This window comes from Melozone crissalis, unplaced genomic scaffold (genome assembly GCF_028551555.1).
Source record: "Melozone crissalis strain CALT ecotype California unplaced genomic scaffold, PUWL_Pcris_2 ptg000005l_1, whole genome shotgun sequence".
Lineage (NCBI taxonomy): Eukaryota > Metazoa > Chordata > Aves > Passeriformes > Passerellidae > Melozone > Melozone crissalis.
Window position 1 is genome coordinate 63232290 of NW_026535783.1, and position 21872 is coordinate 63254161.

At 36.5% G+C, this 21872-nt stretch overlaps 1 protein-coding gene across 4 annotated transcripts in view; it reads right to left on the minus strand.

The window, feature by feature from the left end:
• Positions 1 to 21872, minus strand: part of APC (APC regulator of WNT signaling pathway) — a 92937-nt gene that overhangs the window by 12858 nt on the left and 58207 nt on the right. For 3 of the 4 annotated variants that reach the window (XM_054288755.1, XM_054288738.1, XM_054288730.1), the window contains 9 exons: positions 19361 to 19444; positions 12788 to 12892; positions 9072 to 9194; positions 6218 to 6596; positions 4984 to 5079; positions 4302 to 4441; positions 3205 to 3282; positions 1201 to 1317; positions 341 to 555 (listed from right to left, as the gene is read on the minus strand). In XM_054288755.1, the coding sequence (XP_054144730.1) occupies positions 341 to 555; positions 1201 to 1317; positions 3205 to 3282; positions 4302 to 4441; positions 4984 to 5079; positions 6218 to 6596; positions 9072 to 9194; positions 12788 to 12892; positions 19361 to 19444 (1337 nt within the window). The remainder of the gene's footprint in view (positions 1 to 340; positions 556 to 1200; positions 1318 to 3204; positions 3283 to 4301; positions 4442 to 4983; positions 5080 to 6217; positions 6597 to 9071; positions 9195 to 12787; positions 12893 to 19360; positions 19445 to 21872) is intronic. The other variant, XM_054288746.1, reaches the window with a different exon arrangement.

Consider the following 21872-nt stretch of genomic DNA (forward strand, 5'->3'; position numbering starts at 1 on the left):
ATTCTTCTAGATATTAGTTTTGCCCTTACAAAGGATAATTAAGAATTCTCCTGTGCAAATAACTTGTATTTCCACTAGCTTTTATCTGAATGCTAACAAAATCCTATTACAAATATGAATAGTTAGCTTTGAGTACAGTTCATCATTAGCAAGCAGCAGCTCTTAATCTGTTTGCACATTCCTGTTATGTAAGTGAAATACCCACTTCATCAAATGTACTAGAAATTAACTGGTTTTAATTACTATACTTAACACATGCATTCATATTAAGGCTTGGTCATAGAAACTATCTAATAAATATACATGTGGAACTACTAAAAATTGTCAGAAGTGTACCCACCTATGGTCCTCATTAGTAGCAATTAGGCTAGAAACATTTCTTAGTATTCCTCCTCCACTTTCTATGATGGCTAAAGTGTTTGTTTGGCTCCGGTATGTCAGTGTGCCAACCAGAAATGCAAGAGCACCATCAACAGCACATATGTCAGCTTTGTTCCCAGTACAGTGAGCTGACAAATTCCATAAGGCACTCAGAACGCTTTTCAGGGTGGATTCCTAGGAAAACAGCAACATGACAGGAGAAGTTTTCAGCTATTGACCTTAAGCTCTCAAAAACACATTAAGTTAGCTTCAAGGAGCTGTGTACACTCCAATTCTGCTTTCTGGGGTGGTAAGGTGCAGGCAGCAGTGCACATGTATTTTGTTTACTTTGCTCCTTCCTTCAGCCATGGATTTGATATTGCCTGCCTCAGAGGTATCAGAAATATGTGTCTCAATACTTGTTTGCTGCTACAATGATAGAAGGGCTTGAAGACCAGTTGGCAGCAGTCTCTGGGATGGAATATACTCTCATCTACACACTAAAGAAGTCGTAGATGCCTACTAATTAACTGAAAAGAGCTTTTATTAAATGACAAAATTATAAAAAAGACTATTTTAACAGCAGAGCTCATGAAACTGAAAAGCAAAAGCAGTCAACCCTCATAAATAATATCAGATCAACAGTAGTTTTGAGGTGACATTGCTCCATTGTGGTTTGCTGCTATGTTAAATCAAACTCTTCTTCCAGAAAAATTACCTGAGCCACATCAACTGTTTCAGCAACTGCTGTTATTAAAAATGGTCAATGGTCATATTAGTGTTTTGTGTAAAATAAATGCAATCTCTCAAAAATTCAATTTAGTAACTTATAGAAGATACCTTTTTAACTTCTAAAGCACATTCCATCAATGCTTTCACACTTCCAACTTCTCTTAGAGTCTTTTTACTGTTTACATCTGCTCGCCAGGACAAGTTCCTCAATACACTTGCAATGACCTGCAAAATGAGAAAGAAAAGTAACATATTTCAAGATAGGAATGTTTTTAGCAGGTTATCAGACTTTCCTCCTGGACTTATCAAATGCTATGTTAATTAACAGTGGTCACATTCAATTACTGAACTAATATTTGCTAACATCTGCTTTTTGTTGTATTGTCTGCTAGACTGGTCTAACGTTTCAGCATCAAGTTTGATCAAAGCTACTGGCTTTTGTGTGTTGGTACTTAAAACAGAGATTGGAAGTCAGGTTCTCTGCTTCTCTATTCTTATGTCTGTTTTAGAGCTATATCATCTCAAAGGAGAGATTTATATAATATTTTTTTCACTTTTTTCACTTAGAACAATACCACTTGCCTGTCTCTCATATGGTATGATTATTTTGATGTTTATAAAGCTCTTTAAAGTATTTTTAAAATACATTCTGCCTTTTACAAGCAGAATAGCTATCTCCAGAAGATGTCCTGGTACTTGGCAGCAGTTAGACTGAGATAGGTTGTCACTGTAGTGGGCAGTCATTACACATTAAACTCCATCCATTCATGAGCAGCTGTAAGCATGCATATCCCTCATGAAATTAATTTGATAGAAAACTTTTGCTTATGGGTGTTCTCATTGTCACAGAAGTGCATAAACTTTTCAGGTTACGTGGTGAATGCTCCCTTGCCCCCCCACTCAGTGGAGCACAGACAGTCACGGCACATGGAACGGCCCAGGAACACGCAGCCCTGGCTGCTCCCAAGGAGCCACCAGCCCTTCAGAGCCCACCTCAACACAGCCAGAGCAACACAGGAGCCCAAAGCCAGGCTCTGTGCCCTGTCCAGGCTCTTCCCAGGACTCTCCCAGGGAACCCACCACCCTGTGGCACAGCTGTGACACTCAGGGGAGTCAAAGGGAGCAGCTCTCCGCCCATTTTGGACAGAGGGGATGTGGGACACTGTGGGATCCAGGGGAAGAGCACTCTGGAACTGTAGAACACTTATTGCAGGATGGCAGGACCCAAAGGTTTCAAATGCAGGAAAACAGATGGATTGAGGTGATCTTTCAGCACAGGAAAGCACAGGGGACAGAAAGGCACAGTGATGTCTGAACAGCTGATTGGCTGTTTTGAGTACACTGATCCCATATTCTTACTAAATCCCATTTATAACTTGTCCTGAGTGGAGGACTTCCTGCTCTGTGTGTGTGTGGTGTCTAGGTGCCAGTGGCTAGAGACATCCCAGAGGTCAGAGGGCCCATGGGGCTGTGACTCTCTTTTCAAGAATACTCAATACCTGTCCTAATAGCACATCACGGTGTTTATCCAAGAATCTCTATTGTAATTCTAATATTTTCCTCAGTTGTAACTAGTGAGCTTCTCCTGTTAAGGAGAGAATATTTTTTTAACAGCATTTTAAGAGATAAGGTCAAGTTTATTTAAAATTGCTCTTATGTCTGATGATTCAGTCAGACTGCAAGGACAAGGGTGGTTTTATTTTAAAGAACTGTTCCACTTTGTAAGCAATAAGCATTAGTTAAAGTTGACTGTAATTTAATATTTTAAATTACAGTAATTTTACACAAGTTCCAACAGTTCTGCTCTCTCAGCTCTGAGGATTACCCTAAGCACTTCCTAAAGGCTTTATTTCAGGCTGTTTTCCTTACACAGAAGGACCCATTAGAACAGACAGTAACAGATCAGAGTCATAAGAAAAGATTTGCAGCCCATGCATTATGATTTACAAAAAGCCAAACCACAAAAAAAGCCAGAATGTGATCCCACAGATAAGAATATTTTACAAGAAGAATGTACTTCCTAATTAATGAAATAAGTATGAGAAAAAATTTACATCAAAGTTAAGGCAGATAAGACAACAAAAGAAGTATTTTATCTCAAAAGAGCATTACCTGTTGTAAGTCTTCGCTTTCACATTTCAGCTGGGCTACAAGAGCTCTCATGCAGCCCTTCATGGAACATAATGTAGCCTGTTAGGAATCAGGAGAAAAAAGAAAGTGAGTAGTATGAAATAGCAGGTTAGATGGCTACTTCTGCACAATGTTATGATATTTTAAGCAAATCATATCTATGTTCAATAAAAACTTAGCAAATATGTTGTCAACAATAAATACTTGGTTTACAACTACTACAAAATTTCAGCACAGCTATCAGTTTAAGTACATAAGTGGCAAAATTGTGCTAAAATTTTGTATTTTTTACAGCACTTCAAGGACGTGATCTTGATCTTTACTGCCTTAGAAGCCTTCTTTCCTTTGCACCAGATAAAAACCACTGTGAGCTAGCAATGTGTTGTTACCTACTGCCTAGTGAGAGAACAAATCCTGAGTTCTCTGAAGTCTGTTATTTCCATTTACTGCTGAAATGTCTTCCCTCTAGAGCAGAAGGGTAGGTCTTCAGTACTGAGTTATTTTAAGATACACAGACTGGCAAATCTATTGGAAGTTTCTAGTGTTTAAAAGAAATGTCCTTGTCAGAAATTAGGGGAACCAATTTTCTCTTATAATGATTGAAGTGGTGCCCAGTTTGATCCAGATACACTCCATATATTTAAAAGCAAGCTCTACCCTGAATTGAGGTTGGAAAAATTTCATTAGACAGCAATAGCATTGTTAAATAACTGAAAACTTCAGAAAATGACCCAATTACTACTGTATTTTAATTCAACATTCTCAGAAAGAATCAGTTACTATAAAATCACTGTATGCTGTACTAACCTAGTTCTCATTAAAAAAGCAGGTCAATAGATAAAATCCTTGCTTTGAGTGACAAAAGTGATTTGAGAGCCAATACCATAGATATATGATGGAACATTCTGTTTGTGGTGCTCTCTGTCAGCAACAGGATGGAATAGAGAGAGTATATGAACTCAACTACCTTGAGTTTAAACTCAATATCCTATCCTGGAGATTTTAATCACCTGTGCTGAGAGCTGTAATTCAAACAGCTATGAACTGAAATTACTGCAAGTTTACAGTTCTGCTCTCACCTTGTTTGCCACATCTCCAAAAGTCAGGTTTGTCAGAGCCATGCCAGCATACCTCCTTAGGGTAACACTATAGTGATCATTTGTGAGTCCATACATTTCACAATCCACTTGCAGCAGTTCAGCAATGGCCTGCAAACCTCCTTTAAAAATATTCAGGTAAGAAAAAAAGTCATAACTGTATTCTAATGTTGTACATACAGGACATATGTAGCAAGGAACAAATTGCATTTTATGCACAGAAGAAACCTCAAATGTCTGAAAACCACAATGCTCAGAAAGAGATATGAATTGCTAAAATTATAAGCATGGAATTTATTGAACTAAAAAAATTCAGGCTGTCAAATAAGAACACATGCAGGATGAAAAAACCCCACTAAAACACCAATCAAAAAACCACCCATCCTGGAAAGTAGTCTCAATTTTAAGTCCAATACTTGTAAAATTGCAAATATTTCCACAATAATATTACTCTTCAGAAATTCACAATTCATGCCAGAAAAAACAGTAACTGACATAATAAACTTATCCACTGGGAAATGGTGTAGTTAATTTCAACTCCTTTCAGCACTTAGGGGGCAACAACTGACACAAATGAATTGCTGTTAATAGCTTAAACTATTAGTAAAAAAAAGCCATATATGCAGTGACATGCACGAAGTTTCTAGCAAGCTTCTCATCTTACCAAGCTCATTCATTGCATGTCTGTGTTCTTCATCAAATGAAAGTTTCATCAAAACACACACTGCAGGACAAATCTGATGATCCACTGGAGCAGGCACTGATCCAGAAACAGGTAACAATTAGTACCTTCCAGGTGATTTTGTCTAGATCATAAGTTCTCCAGAGCAAATCTAATCTTAAAAATAAACCAGCTGCAGTTTTGGTCATGTCTGTATCTTCCCAGTAATCCATGAACACACAATTAGTTAAGACTATTACTAAAGAAAGTGTGTACTGTAAATATATTTGATGCTTGAAAACAAATTAGGGAGAATTCTGAATGTATGTGCTGAACTAGAAACACGACTTGCAGCGCAAAAAATATTACCTTATTACTCTTAGAAATTAATAATATTTGTGAAACAAATCAATATGGTCAAATATTCTGGTGGCAATAAATAATACTCTGTTTCTTTGAGTGCTACATCCTTATGAATGGTTAATTAAAACTTCTGCTTCCTAACCTAGAAGTTTTTAAGTTCATACTTTTGTGAGCTAGGTTCTGGATAATGCAGAAATGGCATTATTATGATTCTATGATACAGCTTGTGCAGAGGCCACTTCTGCTGAATTGCATCAGGCAAAAGGCAGCCCTGATTTCAGTCACACACCTGCCACGGACACCTACAGGCTACACTCATGGGATGCCCTCAATTCAGAGGAGCAACAAAGGTAACTCAAAGCTTAAATCTATTTTTCTAACTGTTCCCTGAGAAAAATCCTATTAATTTACATTTCTCACATATAACATCATAAACAGCAGTTCATTTTGATAGATGGAGATTATTTAATTTGTTCTCTCTGCCCCTCTGCCAAATGGAAAGTGCTATCTCCTAAACATCTGCATGAAGAGCAATTTAGGACTGTTTATCCATAAAAATGTAAACTATAATGAGTATATATTCAATATTATTTTACAAACTACAAATACAAACCACTAGAATTACTATCTGCAAAGTACACCAAAGTCCAAGATTTAAATTCAAAAAGCTTCTAAATAGGGTATTGTATCTGCGACACATACTATTTCCCAACAGTAGCTGAACTTAAATAAAGGAGAAATGACGCACACACATATATGTATATAACAGAACTTGCATACATTCAACAAGAAGTCAGATTAAAGCTGTACTTTCTGTAAATTCACTCTTTTCAATATATCTTTGAAATGCTTTTATATGGCTTGCAGAACCTACTTGGGTTTTTGTCTTGGTCCATGCCTTGTTCATGTGCCTCCTGCCATTCCCAACACGTTTCACAGTAAGCACGGATCTGCTCCAAGAGATGGAGCACACGGATTTCCCGTCTGCCTCGCTTATCATCAGGCTGGGAGTGAATGATGTTGTGCAGCGCTGCGCTGGCTCTGGCACGGGCCTCTTTACTACCACGGGAGTTTCCTAACAACACAGAGTCCTTATCGTTGCCATGTAAAAGCTGGATGAGGAGAGGAAGACATCCAGACTGACGCATGGCTATGCAGCTGTCCTGGGAGCTAGACATTGCTAGCAATGTTCTTGACATGTCATCTTTATCATGAGTACCAAGCATTGATAACAATGAATACACCATTTCCACCTGCAGGTGAAATGATTTTAAAAATACAGTTACGTTTTAAAAACACATATCAAATTGAAACGAAACTTGAATGGTACATATGAGCAAAAAAATCCCCTTATTTAATGGTGAAAAAAATTGTGCTATTTAAATGTAATTAAATACTATTATTACTTCAGCATTCATAATCTTAATAAATTCCACTTAGTGGTTAAATGGCTGGAAGTGGGGCATAGCTGTGTGTAACTGCATTAATCTACAAAACCAATAGCAAAGACTTCCAGATTTCCATCATACAAAAAGGTTAAACAAATGTATAATTAAAGTGTTTAATTTTGGGCTACCAAAATACCTTCAAATTAAATCTTTCTTTAAAAAGGTATCCTCTGTGTGAATTCATTACACTTTATTTATAGTCTACATCATGCTGAAAAAACATCCATGTATTTTAAAGTTTTCATTTAAAATACCTCACATTAACTGGTAATTTTTTGTTATGATCACTGACTTTTATATGAACCAGATTATTTTGAGCAAGTGCAAAACTAAAGAGTTTAATACTTTTTCAAGTTTACAGGGATAAAAACAGTAAAGCAAACAAATGCTTATTTAGTATGTATAAAATATTGAGCATTTGTCGAATTAACTCATGGCATGAAAACCCAGAATTACCCATTTACCTTGGAGTAACCCACTTTTAAAAATTAAAAATAGTGATTTTTTTAGTGATTCCCTTGGCTTTTGGGTAATATTGTGGTCAAGGCACTATTTGTACTCCCACTCTTCAGTAACAGCTTTCAATCAAGAAATACATTTGATTCTTCTAGTCAACTTTTAACAGAATAACAGGATGTAGAGGATGATCTTAGATACTATCTAAAAACTCCAAACTTGTAAAGCCAAGATAAACAGGGACACTGAAAGTCAAAGCACAACATAAAGAAACTATCAAAGGAAATTATAAAGTAGCAGCATGTGTGTTTCTCTAGAATATAGTAAATAAGGAAGAAATAAGACTTAGAACCATTAGACAAATTTTCCTACTAATAATTAGATATTTGCACTGGTTACCCTGTCAATGAATGATTTTATTTGGTGTCTTCAGTGACAATTCCAATGTGCCTGAAGATTAATACACATACCAAGTTTCAAAAAAAAAAAAAGAACATCAGCAGGCAGACTAAACAGCGAGTCTGGTAACATGGACTTCTCTAAACACTTATAGGGTTGCTGAGGCAATACAAATCTTAGAGTTTGTTAAAATATATGGTCGCATGGCAAAACCCATTGAAATAGACTTCTATGACAGTCTAGCATCCCAGTTTGGAGATCCTGTCTTCCTGGTCTGGGAAACCCCAAATGTAGCATTTAAACAAAGCCTTTGATTCTTAAAGGAGAGTGAATTTAATTTGCTTTATGTGTATCTCTTTGCAAATGTTTCAACTGGCAGCTATAATACAGTGTTACTTGGATTTGGAAGGCTAAGTTTTTGCCAGAGAATAAAGCTGAAGAAGCCACCAAATCAGGCCTCCAAGTTGCAGCTGTAATGCAAGTTGTATTATAGGAAAAACAAACAAATCTATTTGTTTCTCTTGTTTACACTGACTGCCCACAGACTCATCTCTTTTTGCACCTGTAAATGTACTCCTCCATTTAGAATCTCTACCATTTTCCCTTTTAAAGCTATTAATAATTTCCTACGCCAGAGTACACTCAGTTAAACCTGTGACTTTGCCTGTATCTTCCCACACTCACTCCTCTTCCTGACTTCAGGGCTTTCCCACCGTTTGTAACTTTGTGGAGTTCTACAGTTTGCAGTGAAAACTGGCAGACAAACAGCTGTTATCAACTTCATTTAGGATATGCATACAGTGTAGGACTGAAATTACAACACTGTAACACTGTTTTAAGGCCCAAAATCATTCACACTATGCAAAATTAATAGGTCCACCATCCCAAAGAACTGTTCTTGGCACACCACCCACAGTATCCACACAGCTGCTGATTCCAGAGGCAGTATGAAATCAGTGGCTCCTGAGTTTGCCCTTTTCTTCCCCTCTCTTTTCATGCTGCATATGTACTTTTTAGTGCAGTCTTTTATCTGCAGATGCTGTGAAGGGCTTAAATAAATTTATTTGGTCTGTTTAATTTCTTGGCAACTGTGTCTGTTTTGTGGATTTGGACTCTGCAAAAGTATTTGAAGAAATGCTCTTAAAAAGGTTAATTTTCATCATGAATTATAAAGCAACATCACAAGGTTTTTTGATATCCCAGTAGCTTTTAGGAATTGCTTGTTCCTTACTGTAACAACTCTTAACTCATCAGCAACAAGTTAAAAAAAATATTTCTGTGCACATATTTTCAAAGCTGAAAAAATATACTAAAATTTTAACTTAATAAAAATTACTATGTATGGACAAGACTGTTCAGATAATATTAGTACTACTGGCAGAAACAATGAGGTTATTGTATTAGTAAAAATGTAGCATTAGCGACCTGTGGTTTGTAATCTTCGGTTACCTTGGTACCCAGATGACTTGTCAGTCTGCGAGGAACAGAATAGTTACTACTAGAGCTCATAACACTGGCTGTCTCATGGTCCACTCGAGCAGCAGAACCCTACAGATTTAAACAACAACTCATATAAAACAAAGTCTGAGGGACAGAACAACATTGATTTTCAGCACTGGATGATGCAGTCGTACTGACAGCAATGAACAGCCAACCTGCTTCTCTTAGGTCCTCTCTGCCCTGACACAACAGAGAGGTCACTGTTAAACCGGGTTTTATTAACCTTTTTTCCTGAGATTCAGTTCCAATAGAACTGTATTTTCAACTGAATGGATTTAATTACTATTTTCACCAAGAAGAAGTAGATTTTGGAACAAACTGAATAATAATTTTGACAGAGTGAAAAAAAACAGACTCCACTTTTATGTCAGATTTTGTAGTGCACTGGAGTAGTATCTGAGAACCCACCATTAAGAAGAGACTGCTCTGGGCAATGAATAAATCTACCTGAATTTGTTTATTTCAAAAGCAAAGCCTAAGTGGTGTAGTGAAAACTATAAAATAATGCTGACAATACTTGATGTAATTTTCCTAGAATCTAGGTATGCTCCTACCTGTATTAGCAAGACTCAATTATTAGCATCTTTGTCTTATTTTAATTAATTTCATGTATTTACATTTTTCCTTTTTCTGCCATTTTTTATCCACTCAATATTCTTACTTTTTTATTTGCTGTTGTTTTCTATCTGTGATGTTTCCCTTACTATATCACTCCCTTCCCATCTGCTCTGGGAAATTAAAGATGTATTTGTTTAGAGAACACTTCTAGTATCAATAACTATTTTCCTGAGGTAGTCACCAGTTTTCATTTGATCCTCTAAAAAAGCTAAAATCAGTTAATGGAATTATTAGCCTAATTTGCAAAACATTTTCAAACTATGAGGATCAATGGATATAATTTTTTTCCAGTAAAAATAAGTAACACACTGAAGAAAATTCCATGGAAGACACTTTGAAATAATGTCTGTTTCTTCTATGTGATCCATAAAGAAAGGGAAATTTTGCAGTTCCCAACATTTTAACAGCTCAACATGAAATTGTAAGAGACTTGTAAATACAAGGAAGGAGTAAGTTAAAGAAGTGTTTGTATAAACAGAAAAGAATGTAGTTATATTGGAATATTTAAACACATTAACATTATTACTCATTTCACTTACATATTTGAATCCAGAAAATGTGATACATGTTCCAGAAGTATTTTATGCTACAAGAGTATAACTAGAATTATTTATATTAACACCATTTATTCCCTTCTATATTTCCTATGTAAGCAAACACTTATTTTCTCTGTTGACTACAGGGAAAAAAATCAGAATTTAAAAGCCTAGGAAGAAAATCACACTACATTTTCTCAATAATTCAGTTAAATAATGTTCAGTGCTATAGTGAAGTATATGGGAAATATTCCCATATACTTCACTTTAGAATATGTGACGTATATGGGAATGAATTCCCGGAATTTTACACCCTGCAGTCCCTTCATATTTCCTCAAACTACATTCAGAGGATTACAGGTTCAACATAATGCACATACCAAAATTATCCATTAAGCTCAGTGTGATTGTTTCATGCAGAAAGGTAAAAAATGACACAAGTCTTGGGCACTATCTATTAAAATTCACCATGGTGTAGACAGAAAAGCAACCTCACTTCAGGTAACCAATTCCCTCAGGGTCTGCTGCCTGCTCAGCTGAAGTGTAACTACATTTCTCACTGGCTTGTAAAGACCAATGCCAAGGAAGTAATGTCAGGTGGACAGTCATTTATCCAAGAAAATGGGAAATGACAAGGAAATGTTAGGTGGACCCTTCCTGTGTAGGACCTTCTCCTTCAAAATCTTTTCCTGTCTACATCATCTTGTTTCTGGCTTTTATACTTCATTATCTTTCACTCATTGTTTTACCTTGCTATTTACCATGCCAGCTGAGTAACTGTCTCTGTTTTGTGAAGTATTTTCTTAACAAGATGGACAATCTCAACAAATTCCTTTATAGAACTTCCAAAATGAAGCTATAAACAAAATTTTACTTCAGCAGGAAAGTAGTGAGTGCAATGGAAAAGAAAGCTGAAAGATGGTGCTGAAAAGGACACACTTGAAAAGTGAAAAATCCTGGATTCAATTAACACTGACTACAAAACCAATTAGAACAAAATAAATTGGTGAAAACTTTTTTTTTTTTTCACTCCACTGAATGGTGATTGCTCTAAGTATACTGAGCTGGTTTATCAGAAATAAATGTTATGTCCAATCCATTAAACCTTCTCTGTCTGGACTTGCACTGAAAGGAAATAATCCCCAGATGGCTGTTTTAAAACAGATACAGTGCTCTGTCTCTATCCCCACCAGGAGGAAGGAATAGCCATGTTTTATATATTTTTACAAGGCAAAGGTCAAAATTGCACAAATCCTCAACATTAAGGCCTCAACTGAATTATGAACGGATCTTCCATTTGCATAAGTCTGCCAAGACATGTCAATCCCTTCTTCCATCCTTCTCTGTAAAATACATTGTCCAGAAAAAACTCAAATTCATTCTCTGAAGATGGATGATAGAGCAACAATGCATCAATTATTTAAGTACATTATGCTTTCAGCCCAAAAGCAGCAGTGAACTATTTTCTTCCCACACAATAAAGCTGTCATAAGAATTAAGAGTCAGAACCACAATAAGATATGGATGATAGAATTTAATTCCAAATGGTGATCAAATGTATTTCAAAAGCAAAATTATGGGCTGTGCTTAATGTTTAATCAAGAGAAATATTCAAGCCGAACCACAATTCTTACTGATAAATCTTCTACAAGACACTTTCGGAAACATTGAAATAATTTTACTTCCCTGGAGTAACAAAAACATCCTGTATATCAATTCAGCTATTAAATCTGTAGTGTGAAGTTTTAAAAACCCGGATTACTAGTGGCAATGTCTAAGCTACAGTTGGAAATCATGAAAGAAAATAATCATGGTAAATAAATGAAAGTATTTTTAGCCAAAGAGAGTAGTAATAAATATTGATTTTAAAGGAAAAGTAAAGAATTTAATGTATACCTCAAAATATTCCACTAATGTATTTCAATAATAAAAGGAGAAACAGCAATGGAAGATTATTTAGAAGCATTTAAATAACCCTTCAGCCAACTTTCAGGAGATTACCTCATTGATACTTCAGTTTCAAAGCTTTAGATAATACAGTATTGAAGAAACATTAATAATAAACCTGTCATTTGCTTTTCTTCTTTTTTTAAAATTCACCAGCATCTCAGTGGTAGTTTCTAAAATGAAAATTTGAACAATTTTCCATAATTTACTATTCATATTACCATTTCATATTACCATTCACCTACAATGAAATACATTTCCTGTAGTCACTCTTGCCATCTCTTTCACACCATTAGGCTCATTAATCATTTAAACAAAAGAAAAATGCTCCCTGCATTACTGAATATTTATATGTCCCTTTATTCAAACACTTCCTTACAGTAAATACAATAAATTTCCCAGAAATAGATGGAAAGAAGAAAAATATACTTTTTTTTAAAATGAGTAGGCATGCAAACATACTAAGTTAAATACCAGCATGTAAGCATTATATGTCTCAAATATTTAATTATATTAAAACAAGGAAAATACTCTACTTACCTGACCAGTACTGCTGGCTGCCACACTGATTTCTGCTGCTCCTTGACCTTCATTCTGCCTCTCTGTATCATGGGAACCTGCCTCATGCTTGCTTTGAGGTGCTCTCTGTTAATACAAGAGTTTATGAAATTACAAACAGAAATGAGGTACAATTTACCATTCAAAGCTTCCTTGGCTGTGAGCACATCAATACTGCATCCTCAGGAAGCCACTGAGCAGCACTTTGCATTTCATAACCCTGAGCCTCAAAAATTAACAGCCGAGACTAAGCGCCTTCAAAAACTGCGAGATGAAAGAGAACCATTTCCTCTGAGGATTACAGCCCTGCAAGACAAAGGATCTGCTGTGACACACAGCAGCACCATTTTCCACCAGCTGTGCTCACATCCCTGTCAGAAATGTAACAGAATTGGAGCAAACAACTGTCTGCTCTGCTGGACACGTGATCCCTGCTTTTACTGGGGACCATGGCCAGCACTGTTCAATTAAGCTTCACGTTCAAAGATGAATAATTTCTGCTTGAACAGAAGGATATCTCTACTATAAGAATATTTCTAAATGTCAAGGACAAACAGTGCAAGAATTACCACTTTGCAGAAAAGAAATTTATACAGCCTGATACTGATCCATCTAAAATTTTGTCAAAATAAATTTAACTGACATGGCAAGCTGGTACAGAGAGGTTTCAGTTCCTTTAGGAAAACAGATTTTTACACATCTACATAAAAACTAAATTGGTCTTCCTGATGCTGATAGGCATTTAAATGAGCAGTTATGGAATATGTGAAGTATCAAACATCCTCTATTAATAGGTTTAAAACATTTCAGATTTTCAGAAAACATGAATAATCCATGGAAATGGCTGAAGTTTGGAGTTGAAAGCAATATTATTTTCTAAGTATTGTTTTTGTTGCCAAGCTTCATTTCATATACTGAAAGGCTACTACCTAACAGACAACACAATCTTAATTAATTTGTTTAGCCACATATGGTATATGTCATCCAGTTTCTATGTGGCTTTGCAATGTTTTTGAGCTGCAGAGCCTAGCATGGCACAGTCTGCCTCATCTTGCTTTAAGGATATTTATCTCTGACTTTTAGCAATACCTCTCTTCAATGTACACACCCTGAAACATCTTTGGATACTCTCAGTAATTAAATTCATACAGTATCACTGGCATAAATAACTCTGTTTTGTTCATCTAAGACAGAAGAGTCTCACTTAACATTAAGTAGAGTTTCAGAAACCAGTAATCAGCATGTGAAGTAATTAATTTAGAGAAAAATTTAAAAGTGTAAATATAGTTTAACTAAATGAATAAGGTATGTAAAAAAGGCTATTATACAAACTAGTAATGTGAGGAAATTGGAAACAACTATAGGTTAAAAATTCCTTGACGTTATACCTTCACTTACAGAAAATAAGTAAGCCACAAAGCAAATCTCAAAGTATTTTAGCACACATAGTGTTACTTCTTTCTAAAATCTGATCTGTGTATAAAATGAAACTGCTATTGATGCTCATACAGTAACTGAAGAAATTTTGGTTCTCAGTACAAGAGTGTGGCACTCAGTCAAGATCAGTCCTTGCTGTACATGAGGTGAATTCAGTATAATGCTGAATTCCTCTCTTACAACACACTTCCATCTTGAATAAAATGTAATTATGAGTTTGACAAAATCAAGACAGATTTTTCCAGTCACCAAATGACTGCAAAGCATGAAGAAAGTAGTACTGGACATGCCTAGAGATGAAAATCTGAATGGTTCATTAGCAGGGCTCTGATCCACTGGGTCACATGAGAGGGAATACTACTCCTCTTCCAAGAACACTCCTGGGGGTTGGGACAGGGTGGTGAAAATGGAGTATATCTATTAAATAGTTCTGCTGCATCCACAGCACAGACACAGAGATATTTCATTCCCTGACAAGAAAAGTTTCTGCTCTCCTTTAACACTTTCTGCTACTATTAACAAACATTTGTTTTCTACAAGCTATTTAAGAATGAGATGCTTTCCCATTTCCCCTAAGCACTCTCAAGAATATGCCAATACAAAATGTAGTCAACACACAAATTAATTTGCAAGGCAGTTTTTAACAGTTACTAGCAGGGTTGATCAGATTTGAAATGCAGAATGCGTTCACAACGTACAAACCCATTACTGTCACATGAGTTATCAGCTGGACTTGAACATCAGATCTGTGAATTCTTAGTGAAGACTCCCTACCACTTCAGCCACTGAAGTCATTTGAAGTGAACTGTTCTCTTAATGCAGATTGGCACAAAGGAGTTAATAACAACACAGGCAGCAGAAAGCAGGTTATTAGTTGAAAATGGAGTATTTATATAAATATGTATTATATTATTATAATGTATAACATGTTTAAACATATTTATTTATAACATATGAAAATAGCACATATCCATGCAGATGGATAATGTAAATATATTTTTGTATAGACATAGTATTACTGTAAATGAATTAATATTCATCTGACAGACTGCAGATTAATGGTTAGAAAGGCAATATAACCACTGAAAGAAAGTATGTCTCTCCTTCATGGTGCCTTTTAACATTGAACACAGGACCTGTGGAAGAAAATACAGAAGCCACCAACCACATCAGCAAAGAACAGCATGTGAACAGCAGCAGGCTCTCTAAACCCTACGTGAGGCACAGCTGCCAGAGAATGGCACACAGGTCCCCTGGATTAACCTGTTTTGAAGCATGACTTTTGAGGAGGCCTAAGGTGGCTCTGTAACCCCTGCCATTGCTGAATTTTGGCATCAGACCATAAAAGTCAGTTTGACAGAGTTCTCTTGTTTGCTCTTGCAGCAAAATTGTGGGAGACTGCATGTGCTAATTACAGGGACATGGAGCTACTCCTTCCATTGCATTTGCCACAATGTTCTAAATGCTTCTGAAGTCAACAAGAATTATCATTATCAGTTATTAATTTCCATGTATTTATTAGTAAAAAAATTATAAACTCTAGCTAGCACAGTAGACCTTGACTATTTCTGCTAAGAAACCCAATTACAAATAATTTTACCTAACGCTTTGTCAATCTGAGATGCTGACACTTATATATTCATTAGGAATTGCCATTACTCCATATTAAACACAATAGACATACATGTATAAATAAGAGATATATGAGAAAACGGAAAATGCAACAAATGAAACTGTAAGAAATAATTTTGCTATGGTTGATTCGAAGACAAAAGAAAGTCTTGTGAGAAAAATGATTGAGAATGCTCATGTCCTGCTGAGCATAATTTCAGGAAGAAAATAATCCTTTACATTTTATCTACAGCAACACTGCCTAATGGAAGTATTTTCAAGTTACAGATATTATGAAAGAAGAGCTTGTACAACTACTGCCAAAAATTTCCTTTTTCCTTTTAAATAATTTCATATTGTACCCAAGAGCTGAAAATTCTTTCTGGACAGGTCTAGAATAATTTTTCTACAATCATTCATGAGACTTAGCAATTTGCCAAACCTTAAAAATGTGATAAAATGTGTGTGAGAATTTTCTCTGCTCATTGATTCCCAAAAGCTGATTTTATGCCACAGCTTTATATTTGGTCTTACTCTTCAAGATATATTGCACTTGGGCTCCACAGTGACTGGCATCACCACAGGGCCTACTATCAGCAGACAAGCCGTAATATTTATTATTGTTACCAGATCTTTATAACAGAAGGAGCACATTCAATTTAGTTATTGGCACTGAAAACCAGGAAATAAACTCTCCAACCAATTTACCAGCTCAGAAAGCCAGTATTTCTTCATTACCAGTGCTGAATGCATGGGGAATTCTGCTCAGAGCATGCTCAGTAACAGACTAACAGACCAGCGTATATTCCTGAAACAAATACATATTCATCACATTTCCTGAATACATGCATATATTCTAATTGTTTTCATGGACTTATCTGGATACAGTTCAGACCTTCTGATGAATCTTTTCTCCTTGAGAGTACCTCAAATATGTGATCATGCCATAATGTACTTCTCTTATCATTCTTTGCTGTCACACACAATCTTTGTTCTCAAAACTAATGTATCAGCTAATACATAATAATTACTGATATAAGTAAATAAGGAAGCATTAGTTGGAACACAACTTATTAGTCACAGATGTAGGGAGTTAACACAAGGCTGTGCTAATCTCTGGCATTTGTACTAAGCACTGAATGGTACAAAACTAAGCATTAACCACAAATACAGGGATCAAACATATTGTGCTAAGGTTAAAAGAATTTTCCAGCTTTTTCCCACTACTGTATAGACTTCTTCTTCAAAAAATATATTTGTTCAGTATCAGGCACTGGATAAAAATATAAAAAATGTCTCATGTTTGCATTTTTCAGTTATATGGACTTTGCAGTGTTACTGCACCACCAGACAATTTCAGATCTAGCTGTTCTCTGCAGGAGATGGTCATCACTCAGAAATGACTAAAACACACTGTAAAGTATTAGGGTGTGTCTAGTGACTTCCTCCTTTACCACCATCAGCATGCTGGTAAGTCTGTCCTAAAACATGTAACTATGCAACCTGATATCCAAACATTTCCCAGATAAGACACATCATGCAAAAATATCAATATATCAGACCTTTACTGTATGAGGCAGCCAAATAATTTGGCAGGAGTGAAAAACTATGACAAAACCTTTTTTCTATAGTTGCATCTCAATGCTGTTTGAGTCTCTGAGTTCAAGTTCAAAAGACTTTCTTTTTCTACCAAAGAAAAAGATAAACACTCTGTCTGACTATATGGGGCAAAAGTATCTGCTGAGAGGGTGGTCAACCAGGCAGTGAGAGCATTACACTAGAAATAACAGGGGACAGAAGGGAGGGCTGGCAAGCAGGAGCCCTGGCTGGTGGGAACACAAGGGCAATGCACACCGCTGAGATAAGGGCACGTCCATGAGCACTGGCACGCAAGGAAGAACAACATGCAGCACAGCCGCCTTGCTGGGAACACTCCCAGGCCTGTGCTGGGCAATGGGCACGGCCGGGTGCTGCTCTCTGGCACGTCCCTGCACTGCTGCTCAGGGAGCAAGCAGGAGGTGAGGGACAGGCATGTGGACTGAGAACTGCTGGAATAGCTAGCAATCAGGAGGGTGCAATCAGTAGCACAAAGTACAGCTGGAAGCAAACTGAGTCTAATACTGTCCAACATCTGCATGCTGGGACACGGTGCACTCTCCTCAAGCTGGAGAAACTGATACAGCACAGCGTTCAGCTGCCTTCCAAAGGGGCCTGGATGGGTGGGTAGAATGGGCTGAGGGGAAGCTCAAGCTGTTCAAGAAGGGGAGTACAACGTCCTGCATCTGTGAGGGAACAACCCCAGGCACAAGCACAGGCCGGAGATGTCCAGCAGGGAAGCACCTGGAGGTCCTGCTGCGCCATCCTTTCAAAGGCCTTGTGGCAAAAATTCCAACACTGTCCTCTGCTGCAGTGAGGGGCATATTGCCAGCAGGGCCAGGGAGGTGGCCCTTCCTCTCCCCTCAGCATCCAAAGTCCTGTTCAGGTCTGCCCAGCACAATAAAGCTGGATTTATGATTGATTCACTGAAACAAGTCCTCTGCAGGGTTCAGCAGTCCTTAAGGGTCCTGAGCATCTCTTACACACAGACAGGCTGAGAGAACTGAGCCTGTTCAGCGGGAGAAAAACAAAGCTCAGGGAGATCTTGTCAATATCTATAAACACCTGGACTGACTGATATCAATAGCCCAGGCAACTTTAATTTCACACACTACGGGCTGCATCACTTATAAGAATTTATTTCCCTCCAATCCTGGAACTATGAAACAAGTGGAAAATTTCCATTTACAAAATGGAAAAATATACATCCTTTAGTGATCCAAATGATGCTCTGAGCTTTTTCTGTAGTTATTTTGGGTGAAGGCAAGTCATAAAATATTCATGTCAAACACACAATTTAATTTACCAGTACAAGAAATGGAGTTGACATTCTAAGTGAATTTCCATGACAGCAGTTTTTGCTAATGGCAATTACTGCTATGGACTTTGTAATTTACAGGAAACATCCTGCATTTCTTAATATAGAGCCCTGTACTTAAACACTAAAATATACCAGGCTTCTATAATGAAGTCTGACAGAAGCTCTATTCATCCTTTTTTTACATTTTATCTCCTTCAAAAGACAAACAAACCATGAAGGTGCTTATCACAGATTCATAATTACAAAGGCATGTACAACTGATTGCTTTAATTATTTCTAAAACCAGGACTCAGCCTCAATAAGCACATTGCACATTGACATTTTCAGTGAAATTTCAAGCTAAACTTTGAACTTACAGTCCTCATACTACTGTGGATAGAAGCTCCACAGTAGTATGAGGACTAATCCAAGTATTCCATCCTCAGTTCATTAGAAACAGAGCAAGTAACAGTCCAAGAATATTGGCTACCTGATTGTGACATGAACAGCTGATGGGAATAATCCTGCCTACCACTTTATTAAAATATTTTGGGGTTTTTAGAGAAAATACACAACCCACAATAAAAAAAGGCAAGTTATTGCTCACTAACCTCCGCTTCAGCTGCTTGTGATTGCAGGAGCTGACGTATACGAAGAATGTCCTTCTCGATTTGTTGAATTCTGGCCACTCTTGCCTGAAATGAATGGATTTTCACATTTAATTTTGTTCAAAAACTCCTTTTACTTACTGTACAGAATGACAGCATGAAAAGTTCTTGGCAAATACTGCTGACTACAAAAAAAACTACTTTAGTAGGTACAAGCAGAGGTACTACATGCAGTAATTCATGCGTTCTTTGTAATGAAAACAAGCAAGGGAATAGTTGGGGTTCTAATAACATTGAATACACATTTGGATGTAATAGGTTGTCACACAGCACACATTTAGGTATTTAAAAAAGCTCCTCAACTTGCACAATATTCCTGTTTCTGAAACTGAAATTTTACGCAGATCTTTGGCAAATTACTTCACTTTCATCTCTAGTATCAGAATTTTACTTCCCTTTTAGTGATCCCAGAGATATTTTTATTTGCAGAGAGTCTTGGAAGGTATGAGACCCTGACAGATTTTTATTACATTCAGTTACTATACTGATTTGAGAATTTTGCTTATCCCCAACCTTGGATGATTCTCTGCTCCTACAAATCTCAAAAAATTTAACAGGCTAAGTATATATATATATTAAAAAATCTACATACTGCTTCTTTGGTTTATCTGAGATTTTACAGACATCTCTGAATCAGTCTTTTACAGACATATTGCTACACATTTCCCACTGCAACCATTCTGTGGTAAGAACATGGAATGTTAAGAGACTCCAAATGTAACAGGATACATGTACTCCACACAAATTGTAGTGAAGAACAGGATGCATTATCAGTCTGTAAAACAGTCACTGTATAACCTTGATAATTTAATAAATTCCCATAATTTGACTTTAAATGTGGGCAGAAGACCAAACTGATTAAACAGTATTTTTTTGTGGTGCCATGGATAGATTGATAAAATAGACATATTGTTGAAAAAAGTTCTAATGCCTTTATTTGATTAACATTTACAGTGCTATACTAGAAAAGCAATCTAGCAGACACTGCAAAGATCAGCATTATAACCAACCTTATTTGACATGTTTATAATCTTCAAATGGAAATAAGATGAATTTTCAAAAGGTGCTAATGCCAAAAGATGCACATGCAATAGAAACACAATGCTATCTAGAAAATTTAGAAAAATAAAACGTAACCACAAAATACGAATTACTGAAACACACATCAGAAGCAGCTGTGGGGAAAACACCATAAGCATCAACATTTAGCAGAGCTAGAAAGGTATAACTTTAAGCTATACATTGGATTTGATTTTGTAAAGCAAAGAATTGGAAAATACATAAAAGCACAGAGGCAAACATAATTTATCCCACCCTTTGCTCCTAGTTCAAGAAATTTTTAAGTATTAGAAAGATAATAGAAAAATATTTCTGGGAATATCTATATTGGTGACATGATGCATGACTGACAAAATACATCTCTCATTGTCCTTAATAATTACTCCACTCAAAACTCTCTGCCAAGGACAGGAACATCTTCAAGTAAATCATGTTGCTGAAAGCCCTGTCTGACCTTGAATGTTTCCAGGGATGGGGCCCCTGCGGCCTCTTGGAAACCTTTTCCAGTGTTTCACCACTCCCACCGTAGAACATTTCCATCTTGCATCTAATATGAATCAACTCTCCATTAATTTTAAGCCATTACCTTTTCTCCTATCACTATTCCCTGCTAATAAGTTTCTTACAGGTCCCCTTTCAAGCACTCAAAAGACACAGGTCTCCCCAAAATTTCCCATAAATCAAGTTTCCTTCTGTGTAACCAGCAATGTAGCCAATAAAGAGCATCAAGAATATCTGAGTATCTTTATATATGCACCTAAACACAGGAAAAAAATGTTGTGCAGATGAAACCAATTAACTACTGCATGATTTGCCAAGTATTACTGAGTCCTCCAAAGGGACAGGAATTCTATCTACCCTTTCCAATTTCAGTCCAGAGATTTAAACACCAGATCATACTTCTAATTAACTTTTTTCTAGTACAGGGAAACTGGGGAGTTCCACTAACCAGGACTGTACTTTGTGCCAAAAACTGCAGAACAGAAAAAAGGGATGCATTTCTTGCCACAAAGGGGTGAAGCCTAATGGCAAATGGGCAAAACAATGGAACAAGCAACAATGATTTTAACTTTAGAATCAACCTGAGAAATACCACCTTTGATTTCTATTTGTTCATACTACATTCCCATTTATTACTGTAATTACTTGTAATTTTTATAAACATAAAATAGTTGCAGAGAGTAACTTTACATTTGAAGTTACACATGATTTGGTTTTCACTGCCCCAGTAACATGTCTAACAAAGCAAAAATAAAATTCCTCCACACTCACAGTGAGAGAAAAATAATCACTATATAAAAAGTAAAAACAGGGAATAACATTTTGTTTGTAAAATGTTGTCTGCCTTTTTTGTTTGGTTGGGGTTTTTTTCCAAAATAAACATATATAATAGACA